The sequence below is a fragment of the Aspergillus sydowii genome, assembly GCF_001890705.1.
Source record: "Aspergillus sydowii CBS 593.65 unplaced genomic scaffold ASPSYscaffold_3, whole genome shotgun sequence".
Taxonomy (NCBI): domain Eukaryota; kingdom Fungi; phylum Ascomycota; class Eurotiomycetes; order Eurotiales; family Aspergillaceae; genus Aspergillus; species Aspergillus sydowii.
Genome location: NW_024467861.1, coordinates 2,756,443 through 2,772,991, shown reverse-complemented (window position 1 = coordinate 2,772,991; position 16,549 = coordinate 2,756,443). Strand labels below are relative to the sequence as shown.

Here is a 16,549-nt window from a genome sequence, read left to right as displayed (position 1 = left end):
ATCCAGTCCACAGTCCAGCATACCCGTCATTGTCGACTAAGGTAGCTAACCTTGAATTCCGAATCGGTGAAGTAAAATGTCACAAGTTTGAGGAATATATAGTATATATCCAGAAAAAAGGCGAAGCACTGCACACAATGCTTCCATATAGAAGCTACGGAAGTATTCACCAACTCATGCCCCGGCACTTTTTCTCGCTTCGTCGTCCTTCTTTTCTTTGTGCTGGTCGTCTTCGTCTTCGTCTCTCTCTCTCTCCATCCATCGTTGTCCTCTTTCTCCTCCATCTTCCACTGGTATTGCTACCCGGTCAATATGCGTACATATACTACGCTTCTCCTTGTGTGGCTTTTCATAGGCCCTGCAGTCGGCCGCTCTCTTTACCAACACAAAGACCCGGGCATCGACATCTCAATTTCACCCGCCAGCGTCTTGGAAAGCTCCTCACATGCCCCGCGCGCCGACACCAATAGTCCCACCGACTTGAGCTGGGTTAAGGTTTGGGCAGCCCTCGGGGACAGTTTCACGGCAGGAATCGGTGCCGGTCAATTATACACCCAGGACAACGCCGACATGGAATGCTCTCGGTATGATCAAGCTTGGCCTGCGCTTCTGGAACAGCGGTTTGGTAGTCAGCGGTATTTCAACTACTCTGCCTGTAGCGGAGATCGTACCGATGGCATATATAAACAAGCAGTGGATCTGCGGCCGGCTGTAGACCTTGTTGTTATGACTGCTGGTGGCAATGATCTTTGTTTGGTGTGTTATCTCGTCCTTTTCTTAGGAACCCGCATGGATGTGCTCACCTGCTAACAACTAGTTAACTAAGTCCAAAATCATTAGCACTTGCGTTCTCCTTCCCTTCCAAGCAGAAGAAAGTTGCGAAGAACTCATCGATATCGCGCAGGACCACATCGACACGATCCTGAAGCCGAACATACGCGATATCCTTACCGAGCTCAACAAAAAGATCAAGAAAGACGGTATCCTCGTGTACGCTCTCTATGCGCAGTACTTCAACACTGAAAACGAGGACTGCGCAGAGAAACACGATTGGTCGTTGGTGAACTTTGTAGGCCAAAAAGCCCTCCCACTCACGGTTGAACGGCGTGAAAAATTCAACAAGCTCGTGAGGAACATCAATAACGCCATCAAGGAGGTCGTGGACGAGTACAAATCAAGCACTAAGATTGGGTACCGCATCACAACCGCAGACTGGGATGTATGGCCTCGCCAGGCTGTCGTGGGGCAGTTCTGCGTCCCGGGAACAGGGCGTGATTATCCAGATGAAAGTCAGCCTGAATTACATTTCTTTCGGCCCGGCCTCGGGTCTAAAGAGCCCGGCGAGCATGATAACTTCAAGAGGCGAGCTTTCATGTCTCTTGGGGCAGTCAATGAGACTGGGGCCGAACAGTTCGAAGCTGAAGTATACAACTCGATGTTTTACAGCTCTGCAAATCCAGCTGCGGAAGCCATCAGTATTCTGAGGGGTCGTGCTGCCTTTCCTGCCCACTGCCCCGGTGACGACAGCATTCTCTACGGACTAGGACTGCCGGATAGGTGGGGGAAATGGTTTCATCCAAACGAACTCGGCCATCGCACGATAGCTTCGTTCGTGCTAGAGGCGATATTTGCTGAACGGGCCGAATTGCTTGGGGTCGCAAACGAAGCCTGCAGTAAGAAATACCAGCTCGACTGTTACGACCGCGAGGACACGGGAAGCCAATACGTCACAGCAGACACGATGGACAGGACGTACAAGGTATATTGCGATGAAGTGGACCTCCGGGGCGACAGCGACGAACGTGTTTTCTATGATAACACACCCGACGGTCACAGGTACCGAGTTTACAGAAGCGACAGCTCAAGCGAATTCTCCGTAGAAAAATGCAAATCGGCTTTTAAAAAGCTGGTTCATGGCTGCTGGTCTGGCAGCCCAATGAACTGGAAGATGGGCGGTAGCTACGCCGAAGGGGGGTTTATATATATCGTCAGGCCGAGGGGGAACAAAAGGCCATGGCCCATGATCGAGAAGCCTGACGGCGAATGTTTCGCCTACATTGGTTCTAATGAAGCGATTTATACCTTGCGTGGTGTTGGATGGGCGTCTTGGGACCGTGGGAGAGAAACCCTTTATAAGGCTATTTCTCGCTGCACTGGCACTGATATCGAAAATAATCAATGGAGGTGGGAGTACTTTGACGATCTGCAGGATGGCATGGAGTGGCAAGTAACTTTTACGTTGGACCAGGGCAACTTTTACTGCTTCTACAATGAGCAGGTTCAGGCTGAGGTTGGGGGCTTTACCCACGGATGTATAGCCATGTACCCGAGATGATGATGAGTGATGTCTAATTTCATGAGTTGAGAGTCCATGAGTCTAACTCAAATGTAAAACTTACCATGGTTTCCATTCCAACGGGTACGGAAAATGCAACCTAATTATGAGACTACCAAGAAGATTTGATTAACCATAACAGGCTACAGAAAGGGCCAGCAAGGTCATATCCATACCAGTCATGGCAATTCGTAGTCTTCATCATTTCGCGCACATTATATAGCCGGCCTGTCATGTCCCAACCTACACGCTCCATAGGTCTCGCTTTAGCTACCACTTCAGGTTTACTGGGCCCTCCTGTTCTCGTAATGTCCGCGAAGATCATCTACCTCTTTCTGCAAACGCGACAGATCTGCTAGGATATCCGTCGCGTTTGATGGGTGGGAGACAAAGTCTCCAGGCTCGTCTGCGCGTTGTTCTGAGCGCAGACTGGCGGGGCGATTGTTATCGTTGCTGTTGTTGCTCCAGCGAGTGCGGCGAGGAGGCGGGGGTGGTGGTAGAGTATTTAGGAGTGATGATCGCTTCGAAGTGGTTCGAGGATTAGGCTGCGCTTTTAGCCCCGATGTTTCCGTAGACTGTATGGAGGACGGTGCAATATTCTCCGATTGCAATGTAAAAGTGGGATTCGAGTCATCGGGAATGATCTGGTCACTCCTGGAATCTCTACTCCGTAGTGAGGGAGTTAGTGACCGAGAACCAGGACTTGAGGGCGTCGATTCAGTAGTCTCCACCGTAGACTGGGACACAGGCGGCTGGGTAGAGCTTGGCTTTGAAAGAGTGGACTTGGAGCGCCTCATCTGACTATGCCGTCGACTCAGCGGTGGAGCGGGAGGTCGTTTGTATTGGGATTGACTACGCCGAAGAGTATCGACGGGCGCTGTGGGTTGGCTTGAGGGTGTGCCGAAGTAATCTGGAGTTGTTTGTGGTATCCTTGGGGAAGCCAAAGGACCCTGAGAAGGGCCGTGAAGCGATACCCGGCTCGCAGCTCTTCCGGGAGTAGTCTGGGATGCTGGGGGGGTTATGCTCAGATCAGAGCTAATTAATCTCCCATGATGACTTTTCGGGGGAGGTGGTGGCACTCTATCCTTATTTCCAAAACGAGTCGCAAGGGTTTTTGGGTCTATGCCTGATCCTAATGAAACAGGTCGGCTCGATTTTCTAGAGTGTGTATTTGGTGGCGGCTCATTAGCTGTGCCATCACTGCCTGATTCTCGCATGGAAGCAGGCGTCTGGCGCGAGAGTAATGAGCTAAAAATCGCTGTATTTTCTCGCAACTCTCCACCATTTTCGGTATGGACTCGATTACCAATGTTCGATTTTTGGTCACCAGAGTGACCAGTTTCGGTTGACGATTGGCTCGAGGGAGCAGTGGTGCGGGTTGTTCTTTGGTGACGTTGTTGAGCATCCAAGGAAGCTGTCGCTAAAGCTTCTGATGGGGCTTTGGCTCCTTCGGCCTCATAGTCGCTTACATCGGCATCCTGGTCGAAAGGATCCGAAGTTGTTTCATCGTCCGAAGTCACTGAATCGTCGAGATCTGGCGCACTGACTGTCGGAGGTGGAGTGGTACTAGCACTAGCACTCCGCGACGGGAGATTCGTCTGATCTGTTGCAACTGGAGGAAATGACGGATGACCCAGAAAAATTGAATCCGGGATATTCGGTGGAGAAGTTATGGACAGAGAGGAGTGAGGCTGATGTCGATGCGCTGTAAGATCTACAAGGGTCAGTCTATCTCTTGGTGGTCTCGTAGGCTCCGTCGTTCACTCGGAAGCGGCGGAAAGGGATCCTTACCTTCTGGCTTTTTAGGGCGGAAAGGATTTAATCCAGACATCGCAGAGAGACGTGGCAGGGCCGATCATGAGAGCAAAGGTAGGAACATTGGCGAAGGCTGGACACTGCAGGGAGGAGAAGAGGGGAAGAACGTGAAGCTGATAGCGGAGTCGTCGAGGGTCAACAAAAGAGCCGCCGCTGACGTTCCCCACGGGTTCCGGAAAGAGCTACGGCCGACACTGAATGCACAATGCACAGGGAAATTAACACTAATTTTGACGCTCTGCAATTTGTTTATAACTGCGCTGAATGCGAAATAGGCTGAAAGCTGACGGGGGGGTTGCAAAAATAAAGTGTAGGTATATGGTACATAGAAGAATAACCAAAGAATAGATCGTATCCCCCAAAATCCTCCCATTCAAAAAAAAACACCGCCAAATACAAAGACCACAAGATAAATGTTCGTCACAGTATACCTCCCTCCTGGCTCAATGCCCGAAAATAAAGGGTATCAGCTCGCCGCGTATGTAGTAAGAAGACAAAGGGAAAAGGAAGGGCGAGTACGAAAGAGAGACGGAGTCGGCCTAGTGGCTCCCCTTCCAAACATCAAACACACATGCTAACACTTTTCCCACCTTAGCTTTCCTTGTAAACGTGCCATTCGTTCTGGGTCCCGAAGAATGCCTCGGCGAGGTTTTTCCCGCTGTTGGTCGGTTGGCTGAAGGCCACCTGGTCCTTGGGGATTTCCATCCCGTAGATGAAATTGCTCACCACGCAATCCAAAAGGTCCATCGCGATGCCTTTGCGTCGCGAAGAGCCTGATGTCCAAATGCGCGAAATCCCCACGATCGCAGAGTGAGTCTCGTCGCGGACAGTGACGGCCGAGTCGGTGCCATCTGCCTGGAGAGATGCCTTGTCCACTGCGTGAGATTCCCAGATGCGCTCGGTCAAACATGCTCCGACACACCGACTATCCTTCATATGCAAGAAAGCCTTGTATCTGTCCACCCTCTCCGACGCTCCATTCTTACGGAGATGTTTCGGTGGTTCCGTCTGGCTCCATAGGACCTCGTCCTCGATCACCGGGGACGACAATTCTTTACTGATAACCTCCAGGACTTTCTTTGCCTGGTTCTTCGCGGTCGGAGATGACTTGCGATCCACTATCACCACGTATCCCTCATCAAAGCGAGTCGCCTCGTAGACCCATCGCGACGCGTTCGCCCTCATAAACGCTTTCCCTAAATCCACTCCTGTCGAGTTCATGTCGTGAAACTTCTTGTGAAGAGATGAGTCTTCGGTGTTCGAGGGCACATACTCCATGCCACAAGTCGCGCATGTCTTCCGTACCTCGTGGCCCAGGTCAAGTTGCATCTGCTTCAACGCCGGTTGTTGAGGCGCTGGTGTTGCTGTTTTCTTCTTCGGGGGATCAGCAGACGCGCGCACGCTGTTAGAGTTCACCTCCGATAGAGGGGTTCCATTGGTCCCCTCTTTGGTGGCCGAGTGCTTGCGTTTGAGGAAGGAGAAGGTAGGTTTTCGCGTGTTCTGCGGTGGGGGTGACAATCGAGGCGGGGGGGAGGAAGGAGGAGTTGACAGCTCAGTGTCCTGAGAGCCGTCCGATAGTGCAAGGGAATTCCGACGCGATGGGCTCGATCGTACGTTGGCTGTAGACTCGCGAATGGCATACTCAATGCTCTTCTCGGCCGCGTCCGACTCGCTGTCGGACAAAACGCGTCTTTTCTTGGCCACGGGTCGCTGGTCATCATCGTAGACGCGCCATGAGGACCGGCCGTATGTTTTCATCATGAGACCTCTGTCGAAAAGCTGTCAGGGGTGGTTTTGCGTGCGAGGGGCAATTAGTAGAAAGCGTACCGTTTGAATGAATTTGTTACAGTCCACGGCATCTCCCTGTTTTTGCGTGGTCGGGGTGACTGCTTCAGATCATGAGAATCGGGTGAAGGCAACCATGGGGACCCGGACGAGAGACAAAGGGGGGAGGCAGGAGCAGGCAGTGTTATGCTGCCTTGATGACGCCTGTGATGATTATTTTCCACGCACGGAAGGCTTCGGCGGCGAGTGATCGACGGGTGGACAACGGGTGACGGTCTGACGGAACGCGTGAGGACCAACCTAGCCTGATTCAGCTATATTGCTCCAGCCAGGCCAACAGCGTGTTGACAGCAATGACAGCAGTGACAACGGCAGGGACAGCAGGGCGATGGCGGTTGAGGAGGGAATTACAAGTATAACGGGGCTGCCTTGATGATGATTCTTGTGGAACTCCTTTTATTACAGCTCTGGCGACTGGACCACTGCGACAACCCAAGAACTGGCCGACTTCGCCTCCTGAAATCATGAGCGACCAACCATCGAGCCCGCCCCTACCTGCATAAAGTATGTCTCTCCAGCGCCCTGGTATGAGTGGATGGGTGCTCACTTCGCCGTCCCTCCTCCCGTGCGCTGGCATTATTTATTTTCTCGTCTTATTATTTATTCCCCTGCCTTGGTTGGCCCAGCCCTTGCGGAACCCTGGCGCTGGATGATGCCTTACGAGCGACGATACTTCTCCCTTTCTGTATTCTTGTCACCATCCTCCCANATCTCGAAGCAAGGGCTATCCCCGACTTTTTCTTGAAGTTAATCCATCTGCTGGTGAGTTCGTGACTCTGGTGGCCCTGGTTAGTGACATGACTCTACGGTCTCCACGGCCGGTAAATAAGATAGAACCTGTCCAACCCACGTCCTGGGGTGGACATGGGGGTACGGGGTACTCCCAACTGCCTTCTCATTTCTCAACTACTCTGGATGTATGGCTCGTATAGAAAAGGAGAAGGAAAGTAGGTTTCGTATACTCAGTGGGTTTGGTAGAATACGCCAGCCATCATCGAGAACTCTTTGTTCCCATCACGAAAATTCCTCTGCTACATGCACTCCGTCCATCCCCAACATTCCTTACTGCTTTCTGGCTTCCTCTTCGTCATTCTTGCTTTTTTCGATGGACCCGAGCCAAACGCCCATCCATGCAGGTATACTGTCCCCTTGTTCGCGGTGCCCGGCCCGCCGTCACATCAGGGCAGTCTACCACCCATGGCACTTGAGCAGATGTACTGTGCGATCGCCCTGTTGGATTGAACGACAGCGAGGGGCAAGTCCAGTCTCACACCTCAAGCCCATGATGATCTGCAAAGGAACATTACAGATCATCACTACAGTTTCGACGGTGTCGACTGCTCCATACCTGGGGTCTCCATGGAGAATCAAAGAGCAGTCCTCCTTTCCGGTCACTCTTCTTCAATTCTTCAGTTACAAAGGATGTGTGCAAAACCGCATCGCATCGGCAGTATCCAGCATTCTCGTTGGGTCTTGATACAGCAGAAAACTTGGTATCCAAGCCTTTTCTCCAACTCAATGGGCAATGGGGCAACGCATGCACTGCAATGAAACGCCATCGCTGGCGATCAGAATCAAGCTTAACCGCCACCCGGTGTGACAGGTGCAGAGCGTGCGTGTGCGAGCCCTCAATGGCTGGGACCCTTTGATTTGTGCAGCATTTCAGGTGGTACATCGAGTCATTCGAAGAGATCCCACCATCCCACACATGTTGCAACTTGCATGTCAGAGTCAGCCAACCCTTGGCGATACGGAGTTGGGGGGGGCGGCATGTAACAGAGAAAGCGATAAACCTCTCAATAGGACGGAGGAATATTCCTTCTGATGGGGGCCAAGCAGCCTCCAGATTCAGTCGCCCACCGAACCGTTCAAAACGAAGGTCTGAGTAAGATGGCATGAACTGAAGGGCCAGAAGCCAATCGCCGTGCTTTATCGAGATGACAGTTCCTTCGTCTAGTTATCCGGGCTCCTTGACGCTCGTACTCCGTCCACGGAGGACTCAGAATCGGGGGAATAAACTGAACCTAGCGGAAGGCTGACTCCGCGACGCAGGATCGAACGCTAACGGCACTACCGTGTCCTCTATATATCTACACAGGCAAGAAGACAGCGTCAATTCTCACCGATCGTGAGCTCCAAGTTGTGTTAGATTTTCGGAATACGGGCCCCGTTTCGCGGGGTTTAACATCGGTCGAGCCGTGCCTCTTTTGGACCTCAAGACCCGAAAAGCGATGCATTAGTTGAAACCATGTCCAATAAGAACACCATTACCAAAGCACGTCGTCGTAGGTAGTGCTGACCGGAGATTCTTGAATCTCGACGGTCAATCATGGCCCAGGAGAAGAGAGTTAAACTCATAGAATGCCTCTTGACTCCCGACAGCCCCGCGGGACGTCAGATGCTGGCGATCGACTTCATCGGTGGGTTGTTGATACGGTGATAATTGACGGTTCCGAACAGAGAAAGTGGTCTCGCCGTAATGCGGCCGATGTATGGTTAGCACCTGTATACGACTTATACGACTGACTGGAGGCAAAACCCCTCCGTCGAGGACCGGCGTATGCTCAATATATTTTATGCGGGGTTTTCAGCACCAACAAGGAACAGGAGAAACCAAGTGTTGCTATAAATTACAGCGTGCCCTTCGAGGCGGTTTGATCTCCTCCGACAACGGTGATTGACGATTCCAGATTTGGGCGAGAACCGAAAAAACCTTCACTCCGCCTTTCTGCTCTGCGTCGGGTCGGTCTCTTTCTTTTCTTGCAGAGGGATCTCTGATTTTTCCATTTCGACCAACTCTGCAGGCTTTCCGACCCCTGGTCTTTCACGCGCTCTGTCACAATATAAGCCGCGCAGCCGCCAATTCTCCTGCGAGATCCGCTTCTTCCCTTCCCCGCTTCCCTTTCACCTCCGAGCGTCAGTCCTTCAGCTTCGGTCTATTTTTTCTTTGCCTATCAGCATACGCGATCGTTGCCTTCATCGCCGAGTCGTATCTCCTGCAAAAGTCCGATCCTTCACAATGTCAGAATCTCTCCAAGTAGCAGGAAAGAGAAAGCGTGCCAGTATGTGTCAATTGTCCAATAGAATCCCTCTCGTGTGCGGTGAATCCAGATCTTCTTCGCCGTCGAAATTTTTCCCCTCATTCCTGCCACCTCGCCCTACAATTTCCGACCTGTCAAAACTCTCCCCCCTCCCCCTCGTTGTTTCAAACCACCTTTTTTCCCCCTCTGCTGTTGTTGAGTCGGCGGCGAGCTCATAAGAAAGCTCCGCCATAGCTCCGGCATCCATATCGCTGTGGTGTATCTGGTGATTTGTCACCACGCACCTAGCAACCATCTCTATCATCCTCTCGCCACTTTGCACCATCTCCATATTATTCGTCTGCTATGAATGCTGACAGTCCGGACCGCGCAGGGACTCAGTCTTGCCCTCCTCCCGAATTGCCCCAGCTTGTCGCTGAGCAGCATGTGCCTATCCCTCCTGCTGACAAGGAGACGCAGCGTTTGATCGTGGTGCTCTCCCATGCTAGCTTGGAGACGTTTAGGGCTTCCCACGGTGGCCGCAATGGCACGGCTCGGGATGAGAAGTATTCGTTGCTCAACAGCGATGAACACATTGGCGTTATGCGCAAGATGAACCGGGATATTAGCGAGGCTCGCCCTGACATTGCCCACCAGGTTAGACCATCTTTTTCCTCTATCAAAGTTACTCGAAAAGGGACTTGATTGTTAATCTCACCATCCACTCCAGTGTCTCCTTACCCTCCTTGACTCTCCCGTCAACAAGGCCGGCAAGCTACAAATCTTTATTCACACTGCCAAAGGCGTCTTGATTGAAGTGAACCCCTCTGTTCGCATTCCTCGGACGTTCAAGCGTTTTGCCGGTCTTATGGTTCAACTTTTGCATCGACTCTCCATTCGTTCCACCAATTCGCAAGAAAAGCTACTCAAAGTCATCAAGAACCCCATTACTGACCACTTGCCGCCAAACTGCCGCAAAGTGACGCTAAGTTATGAAGCCCCGGTTGTGAGATGCAAGGACTACCTTGAGTCTCTTGGTCCCAAGGAGAGCATTTGTATTTTTGTCGGAGCCATGGCCAAGGGTCAAGATGACTTTGCAGACTCTTTCAAAGATGATGCGATTAGTATCAGCAACTACAGTCTCAGTGCCAGTGTAGCATGCAGCAAGTTCTGCCATGCTGCTGAGGAGGTTTGGGATATCCTCTGAGACCGCCTGGTATTTCGATCACTCCTTTGATGGAGCTTGTGCCAAGTTGACGATGTGACGAATTTCCTTGAGAGCATAACATCACTAGCTTCATCGGAAGCATGTCAAATACCGAATGTTGGATATAACCTCGCTGATCCCGTGCCACCATTTACTGCCTTGTGGGACCCTTGCCAGCGATTGGGTTGGATGTGTCCATTTCCTGTTCCGCCTTGCTTTCTTCTTTATCCCTCCAGCAGGCTACTTCCGGCTTCTGACACCGATCGGCCCAACGATACAACCTCAGTCCGTACGTGGTGCAGCTAATTTTACGGTGATCTGCATGCCGACAAACCACCAGGTAATTATTTCGGTCAACAGATTCCGTTTTTGAAGGAGCCCTCGATCGGTCCTCCAGCCACCGTACCTATCCACTTTGTGCCTCTTTAGACACGGTACCATAACCTTGATCCTGGTTCTCGGACGGTACTTAATGCTCTCCATGTGAGAAGTACTGCGCAGTGGCAGCGGTAGAGGCAGTGGCTCTATTGTATTCACTAGTTGGGCTCAGTATAAATATGTATAGATAAAAAATGACATCAAACTCTAGATCATCTGGAGCAAACGTCCGAGTTGGCGACAAATTTCCGGCTGTCTACATTACTAAACATCGGGCCGATTTGATAGTCAAATCCTTCTTTCGTATAGTATTTGAGAGAGCCGCTGAGTACAATAGGTTGGAATCACTAGCACTCGCATAGTATTCAAAAGCTGTTTCAACTTACAAGTCGATTGTGATGCCTGAAGAAGTCGCAGGGCGTTCAGTGCCTCAGGCTTCAGATTTGTCTGCTCCTCAACTCTGCTCTCTCACTTCAGCTTCCTCCTCCCTTGAATACAAGCTTGTCTTCCTACTATGACTCACTCGATATCCTTTGGCATCCTTCACCCGTGCCTTAGAAATCGGCCTCATGTAATAAGTACCGACTGAGTGGCCCCATAGCCAAGGTTGGTGTTTCCTCGCAACGACGTGGCAAGCACACATAGCCAGTTCCATCGGTTTGTGGATCTCCCGTTTTATTTCAGGGGTCCGTTCATCCGCTCACAACATTCCATGATCTTCCTATCCCAATCCCGTATTACTACTCCTGTGGAATACGGATTGACCATGGCACTGTTGGTCCCGCGTGACGACCACGCCTACGACCAACGGCCACCAAGCCTCGGTTTACGGAGTACGGAGTACAGAAGGCACTCCAAAAATAGCCTTCTGCATTTGGGAATCGCCGCTGGCGAGGCCTGAATCATCGTTCGAAGGAGTTTGGCCTGTGAGTCGAGAGCGATGGAGCAATGGAGTGGGTATTTCCGAGCGGTCAGATACCTACCGTAGCACCGCCCGCGACTAGCAGCAGCAAATGTGCCCAAAGCAGGAACGAAACAGGCCATTGTCAGACAAGCAGGCGACAACGCCAACAAGAGCCTGAGAGGGGCCATTAAGTGCTTCTCTGAAGTCTGATCTCTTCTTTCCTTCGACCGTTTTTACTCTCCCATGTGCTGTTTCATCATGATTGGCAGCCGCGTGCCCAGTCAGACAGCCTAGCCTATGTAGTCAGGCTTCGCCCAACCAAACAGGATGTTGTTCTTGGGGCGTCCACTTTATGGCCCTCGTGAGTCGTGAGCGACAAGTGACAGCAAGGTTCCTTCTCAGCCAGAGAGCCGATAAACTAGCTGCCTTCGCCCTGTGCAAGATCCGACGCCGTAGTCCATCAGGCTCATGCTACAACCAATCAGTACCTTCCACCTCGTCCTTCATCGCTCGCCTCACCAACTAAACTTCATTGATGTTGCTTGGATTCGGTCTTGCGCGGTACCCACCCATTTCCTAATCGGCAGGGCCACCTACAGGGCCCCCATCAGGCTTCTCCACGATGACCTGGCTGTGATTCCAGTCCTGTTCGACCCCTCGTGGCGAGCTTCACCGATAGGACGGTCGTGGGTCTCTGCAATTTCATGTATCCCGATAGGTGCTTGGGTTTCCCGGACACCGCCTGTATGGCCGGGCTCTTGCTGGGACCATGCAGTCCTGCCCGCAATAATATCAAGGCTCTCACGGGGATGGTTACGAGATCATCGTCCTGGCAGGTTCTCGTTGGACGACGTGGGCATGTTTTGGGGATAACTCCAAGGTGATGTGGAAGGCTCTACGATGTCCTTTATTAACTCCCTTCAATCCTGTCTCTAGATACCATCTTCACTCATCTGCTGCATTTCTACTCCTACTATTTATCATATTACTTTGCCTTTGACGGCTCTGAGTCCCCGTACCACCGTTCTCAAGCATCACGTCTGAAATATATTCCACATCTCTCCCATTACTTCGCCAGATATCATTTCTACCGGCCTACCTTCACCATTTGCGCTTCTCTTAGTTCAAGTCCCGCTTATTAGCGAGACAATCAATCCGATTGATTATGCCTTTATCCCACTTAACGTTGACCGTTTCCAACCTCCCCACCTCCACATCATTCTTTCTCTCCTGCCTGCAACCCCTCGGCTATAAATTCATTGGTCGCCATGATGACTATATTGGCTTTGGACAAAACTCCAACGAGCCCGCTGATTTCTGGATCACGGAGCAAAAGCCGGGGTAAGTAGGCCCTCAATGCAAATACCCTATCTTCTATAGCCATATAACTAAGAAAGTTACAGGTTTCCGGCCGGCGCAGCTCATGTTGCGTTTCCCGCTCCCTCAAAAGACGCTGTAAATTCGTTCTTTATTCACGCCCTGAAAGGTGGAGGCAAGCTCCACGGAGAGCCCAAAACTCGTGATTCTCAGTCGGGCTACTTCAGCGCCGCTGTCATGGATATGGATGGGAATAGCATTGAGGCCGTGTATCGGCCCGATCCAGACACGAAAAGCATCAGCGGCAGCACTGTGTCCAGGTCAGTCGCTAGCAATAGCAAACCTGCTCTTGCACTTCTTGAGAATGGCTCTGTTGTCTCGAAGGCCACCACTGCCAAATCCAATGCGAGATCGAACGCATCTAAAGCGGCTACCGCTGTAGATCGGGGAATTTCGTCAGAGCGCGCTCCAACAGTCGTCTCGTCTCGCGAAATCCACAGAGTGCCCCAACAAGTCCAGCAAGCGCCCCCAACCTATGTAATTCATACTCAAGCAGCGCAGAAAACCGACGACGGTAAGGCTGCCAAAACGATCGTTGGCACACTCATCGGCGCCGCTGCTGGTGCTGCCCTCGCCTACGCCATGTCCAAGGGCGATTCGGAGTCGAGTGAAACATCCCCTTCTCCTAGTCAACCTCCACAGTTCGCTCCCCAGGAGTTCCGTCAGCTTCCCTCGCAGGAGTCCTCGCCCGCGTCCTCTCATTACCAGGGCTACCGAGCCATCGAGGCACCTCCTGCTGCTCGAAGCATCTATTCTCAGGCAGAATCGCGGCCTCCGCTAAGCCGGAGCGTCACATCTAAAAACCCCTGGGCAAGTACCGTCTACGAGGGTACAGAATTCGGAACTAGAGGTCCAAAGGGAAGTATGTACTACGATGATGGCGGCCGTCGCGCTTCAGAAGGAAGCATCTACAACCAAAGTGAAATTCCGCTCAGAGCCATCGAGTATCCGGGAGCGGACGAGTCCCAGCAGTACCAGCCCGATATGAGCACCCTGATCAGCTCCTTCCGCGACAAATCTCGAATTTCCGAGAAGGCAGGAAGCGTTTACTCAACTTCTACCATCAAGGCATCCAAAACCCAGCATTCTCATCACTCTCATCGCTCTGTCACAAAATCCCACTCCGGAAGCACGGCCTCATCAACGCGCACAGCCCGTCAGATCCCTCTCCCTGAAGGCTCAGCAGCCTCGTTTGCGTCTTACCGCAGCGGCGCTAAGCCTGCGCGATACGACGACGTGGAAGTCGAGACGCATGTCACACCCGACGACTCGATCAGCCAAGCTGGCGGTGACTCGTCTAGGCGCTCCTCTCATTCCCATCGCTCTCATCAGAGTCACCACACCCATAAATCAGGTGCCTCCAGACGCTCGAGTAAATTCGACGAGCCTGTCCGACCAAGTGACAGCGTCAGTCAGGTGTCGAGCCATGCCTCCAGACGAACTGCCAAGGCTGGTGGGAGCATCGCGGGCGGTGGCTCCAAGGCTGGCTCGAAGATGAGCTCTAGTCGAAGAGGGAGTCAGGTTGTGTAAAGTGAATTTACACCTTTTTCCCGACTTGTTTCAATTCTTCCAATCTGGGCTTTGTTTTCAATTCTTTAGGAGCATCGTCTAGTTGCCATTTTATACATTTCGTTTTCCTTTTCTTTTTTCTTTTTTTTCCCCCCTTTTTTTTCTTCTTTTCTTTTCCCTTCTAATCAGATATGAAGGCTGCGTTCCAGACCAGACCAGACAAACTTACTATACAGCTGTTTCAACGATGGCTTTGATATTTCATAGGATTTTCTTGGTTTATTTCTTTCTTTATCTTTTACATTTCATACTGCGTCATACTGCATATCGCACACAACTTACAAGACAATGGTCCATTGACTCAAGCATATATTTTACAGAGCATACATAACAGGCGTCTATCATGTTACATTAACATTATTTTTATCGCATACCCATAACACAAGAAATAAACAAAGGCTTTTACCTATATAATTGCAAAGAAAACCATCGCTTGTATTGGGGGAAGACAATCTAACTTGGATAACAGGAAGCGATCCAGTCCATACAAGACATTGTCAAAAAACGGCAGCGGCATACAAATAGGTATAGTAAGTGGTTTCTGACAACTGGTCTGAATTGGTCTTGCCTCAGTACTATACTACCACTACTTACTACTAAGTAGTTATTGATACAACCCAGTTCTCCTTTGCCAGCGTCATTGTCGTTCCTCCTACCGCTACTACTTCACGCACACCAGTCCGCCGTGGACTATTCGCAGGCAAGCCCGCACAGCCGCACCGATAACTTTGCGACCCCGACCCAAGGAAAAATAATCATGCTCGGGTTATATTGTGAATCACATAAAATTGTCCGACTCCATTCAGTAAAACAAAAATGCCATGAATGCATAATGAGGTGGTCATAATGATCGTTGGATATGACATTTCCCGCCAAAAGGAGAAACCCGAAACAAACTAAGAATAGATTCAAAACACACGCAAATGGTCCGCGAGAAAAACAACGAAAAGATCTACGATCACGGTACGCCGGGCTTCCTGTATGTTGTCACAGAGCGAAAGGATACGCAAAGCGCTTGAGAAGACCAGGGGTGGCCGTGGAAACTTGACGGGCGAAGATCAGATGGCGTATTTGCGAGTCCATTCACGTGCAGTTGCTTCGTATCGGGGGCGGTCGGTCTTGTACACGTGGGCAATCTCAGGCACCAAGGGGTCATCCGGGTTGGGGTCTGTGAGCATAGAGCAGATCGAAAGTAGCACTGCAAAACATGTCAGTCTCGCAAGGAGACGAGTCGAAAATGCGCGGGTTTGACTGACCTTTAGAGATTGTCAAGGCAGGGCTCCATTGGTCACGGAGAATGTCAAGACAGATGCTGCCGTTCGAGTTGATGTTGGGGTGGTAGATCCGAGTGTTAAAGTTGACCTTTGGAGGCTTGAATGGGTAGTCGGTAGGGAAGTGAATCGTCAGGAAGAACACGCCGCCTGAGTATGGAGAGTCACCCTACAGCGATAATCTGTCAGCCACGCTCATGATACCTCGCAACAAAAACCGTTTGCGAAAAGAGAGATTCCGACTTACGGGACCCATAATTGTTGCTTGCCAGTGAAACTATTTCGAGAAAGTATTAGTTAGTCCTAACTGTCGCACGGTAGTATCGCACGGAGGGATCTGCATCACGACAACCACGCGGCCAAGGCGACCGTCGAAACGAACAGACATGGGTTGGAAAGGCATACCAAATCTTCTCCGGCAGGACCGGCAGAGCAGGAAGAGGGAGGATCACTATCGCAAGATTCGTATGTTAGCGTCGTGTATGTAAAATTGCAATTTGGGTATAGTTGCTGGCGGGCGGGTATTATCGCCCCCGCGATATGGTGGGGTGGAACAACTGAAAGGAGGGATGGCTTACCGGCCGAGATCAGTGAGTTCCTTGTTAATTCTCTTGAGAGCCATTTTTTGGTGATGTGAAGAAAAGAAAGACTAAACAGAAGAAAAGTTCTAAAACAACCGGTCGACGGTTGAGCAATGAGTGGTGTTATCGAATTTGAAGGCGGGTATCTGCAGAGTCGAGCGTCCACGGTCAGCAACGGTGCTTTGATTGACGAAGTAAAGGATAAATAGCAGGAAGCGGCGAAACAGGCTGTATGCGACTGGGAGAA

The 16,549-nt window shown here is 51.1% G+C and overlaps 5 protein-coding genes across 5 annotated transcripts; 3 read left to right on the top strand and 2 right to left on the bottom strand.

The window, feature by feature from the left end:
* Positions 1-312: 312 nt before the first annotated feature.
* ASPSYDRAFT_1173008 (uncharacterized protein) lies at positions 313-2,445 on the top strand (the record flags this gene model as incomplete). Its single annotated transcript, XM_040840264.1, has 2 exons — positions 313-756; positions 818-2,445. 2 exons carry the CDS (start codon positions 313-315, stop codon positions 2,333-2,335), a joined length of 1,962 nt encoding a protein of 653 aa, XP_040705160.1. The 3' UTR covers positions 2,336-2,445.
* A 174-nt stretch (positions 2,446-2,619) lies between these two features.
* Positions 2,620-6,023, bottom strand: ASPSYDRAFT_77545 (uncharacterized protein; the record flags this gene model as incomplete). The annotated part of the gene is made up of 2 exons (XM_040850895.1): positions 4,747-6,023; positions 2,620-4,040 (listed from the first exon to the last, which is right to left on the bottom strand). The coding sequence occupies exons 1-2, from the start codon at positions 5,909-5,911 to the stop codon at positions 2,620-2,622; spliced, it is 2,586 nt and encodes an 861-aa protein (XP_040705159.1). The 5' UTR covers positions 5,912-6,023.
* Positions 6,024-9,014: 2,991 nt separating this feature from the next.
* Positions 9,015-10,222, top strand: ASPSYDRAFT_29843 (18S rRNA pseudouridine methyltransferase; the record flags this gene model as incomplete). Its single annotated transcript, XM_040844695.1, has 3 exons — positions 9,015-9,057; positions 9,410-9,672; positions 9,746-10,222. The coding sequence occupies 3 exons, from the start codon at positions 9,015-9,017 to the stop codon at positions 10,220-10,222; spliced, it is 783 nt and encodes a 260-aa protein (XP_040705158.1).
* A 2,447-nt stretch (positions 10,223-12,669) lies between these two features.
* Positions 12,670-14,411, top strand: ASPSYDRAFT_56680 (VOC family protein; the record flags this gene model as incomplete). The annotated part of the gene is made up of 2 exons (XM_040849253.1): positions 12,670-12,845; positions 12,908-14,411. The coding sequence occupies 2 exons, from the start codon at positions 12,670-12,672 to the stop codon at positions 14,409-14,411; spliced, it is 1,680 nt and encodes a 559-aa protein (XP_040705157.1).
* Positions 14,412-15,508: 1,097 nt separating this feature from the next.
* On the bottom strand, positions 15,509-16,343 carry ASPSYDRAFT_147423 (putative ubiquitin conjugating enzyme (UbcD); the record flags this gene model as incomplete). Its single annotated transcript, XM_040841714.1, has 5 exons — positions 15,509-15,648; positions 15,707-15,890; positions 15,969-15,998; positions 16,127-16,172; positions 16,300-16,343. The coding sequence occupies 5 exons, from the start codon at positions 16,341-16,343 to the stop codon at positions 15,509-15,511; spliced, it is 444 nt and encodes a 147-aa protein (XP_040705156.1).
* Positions 16,344-16,549: the final 206 nt, after the last annotated feature.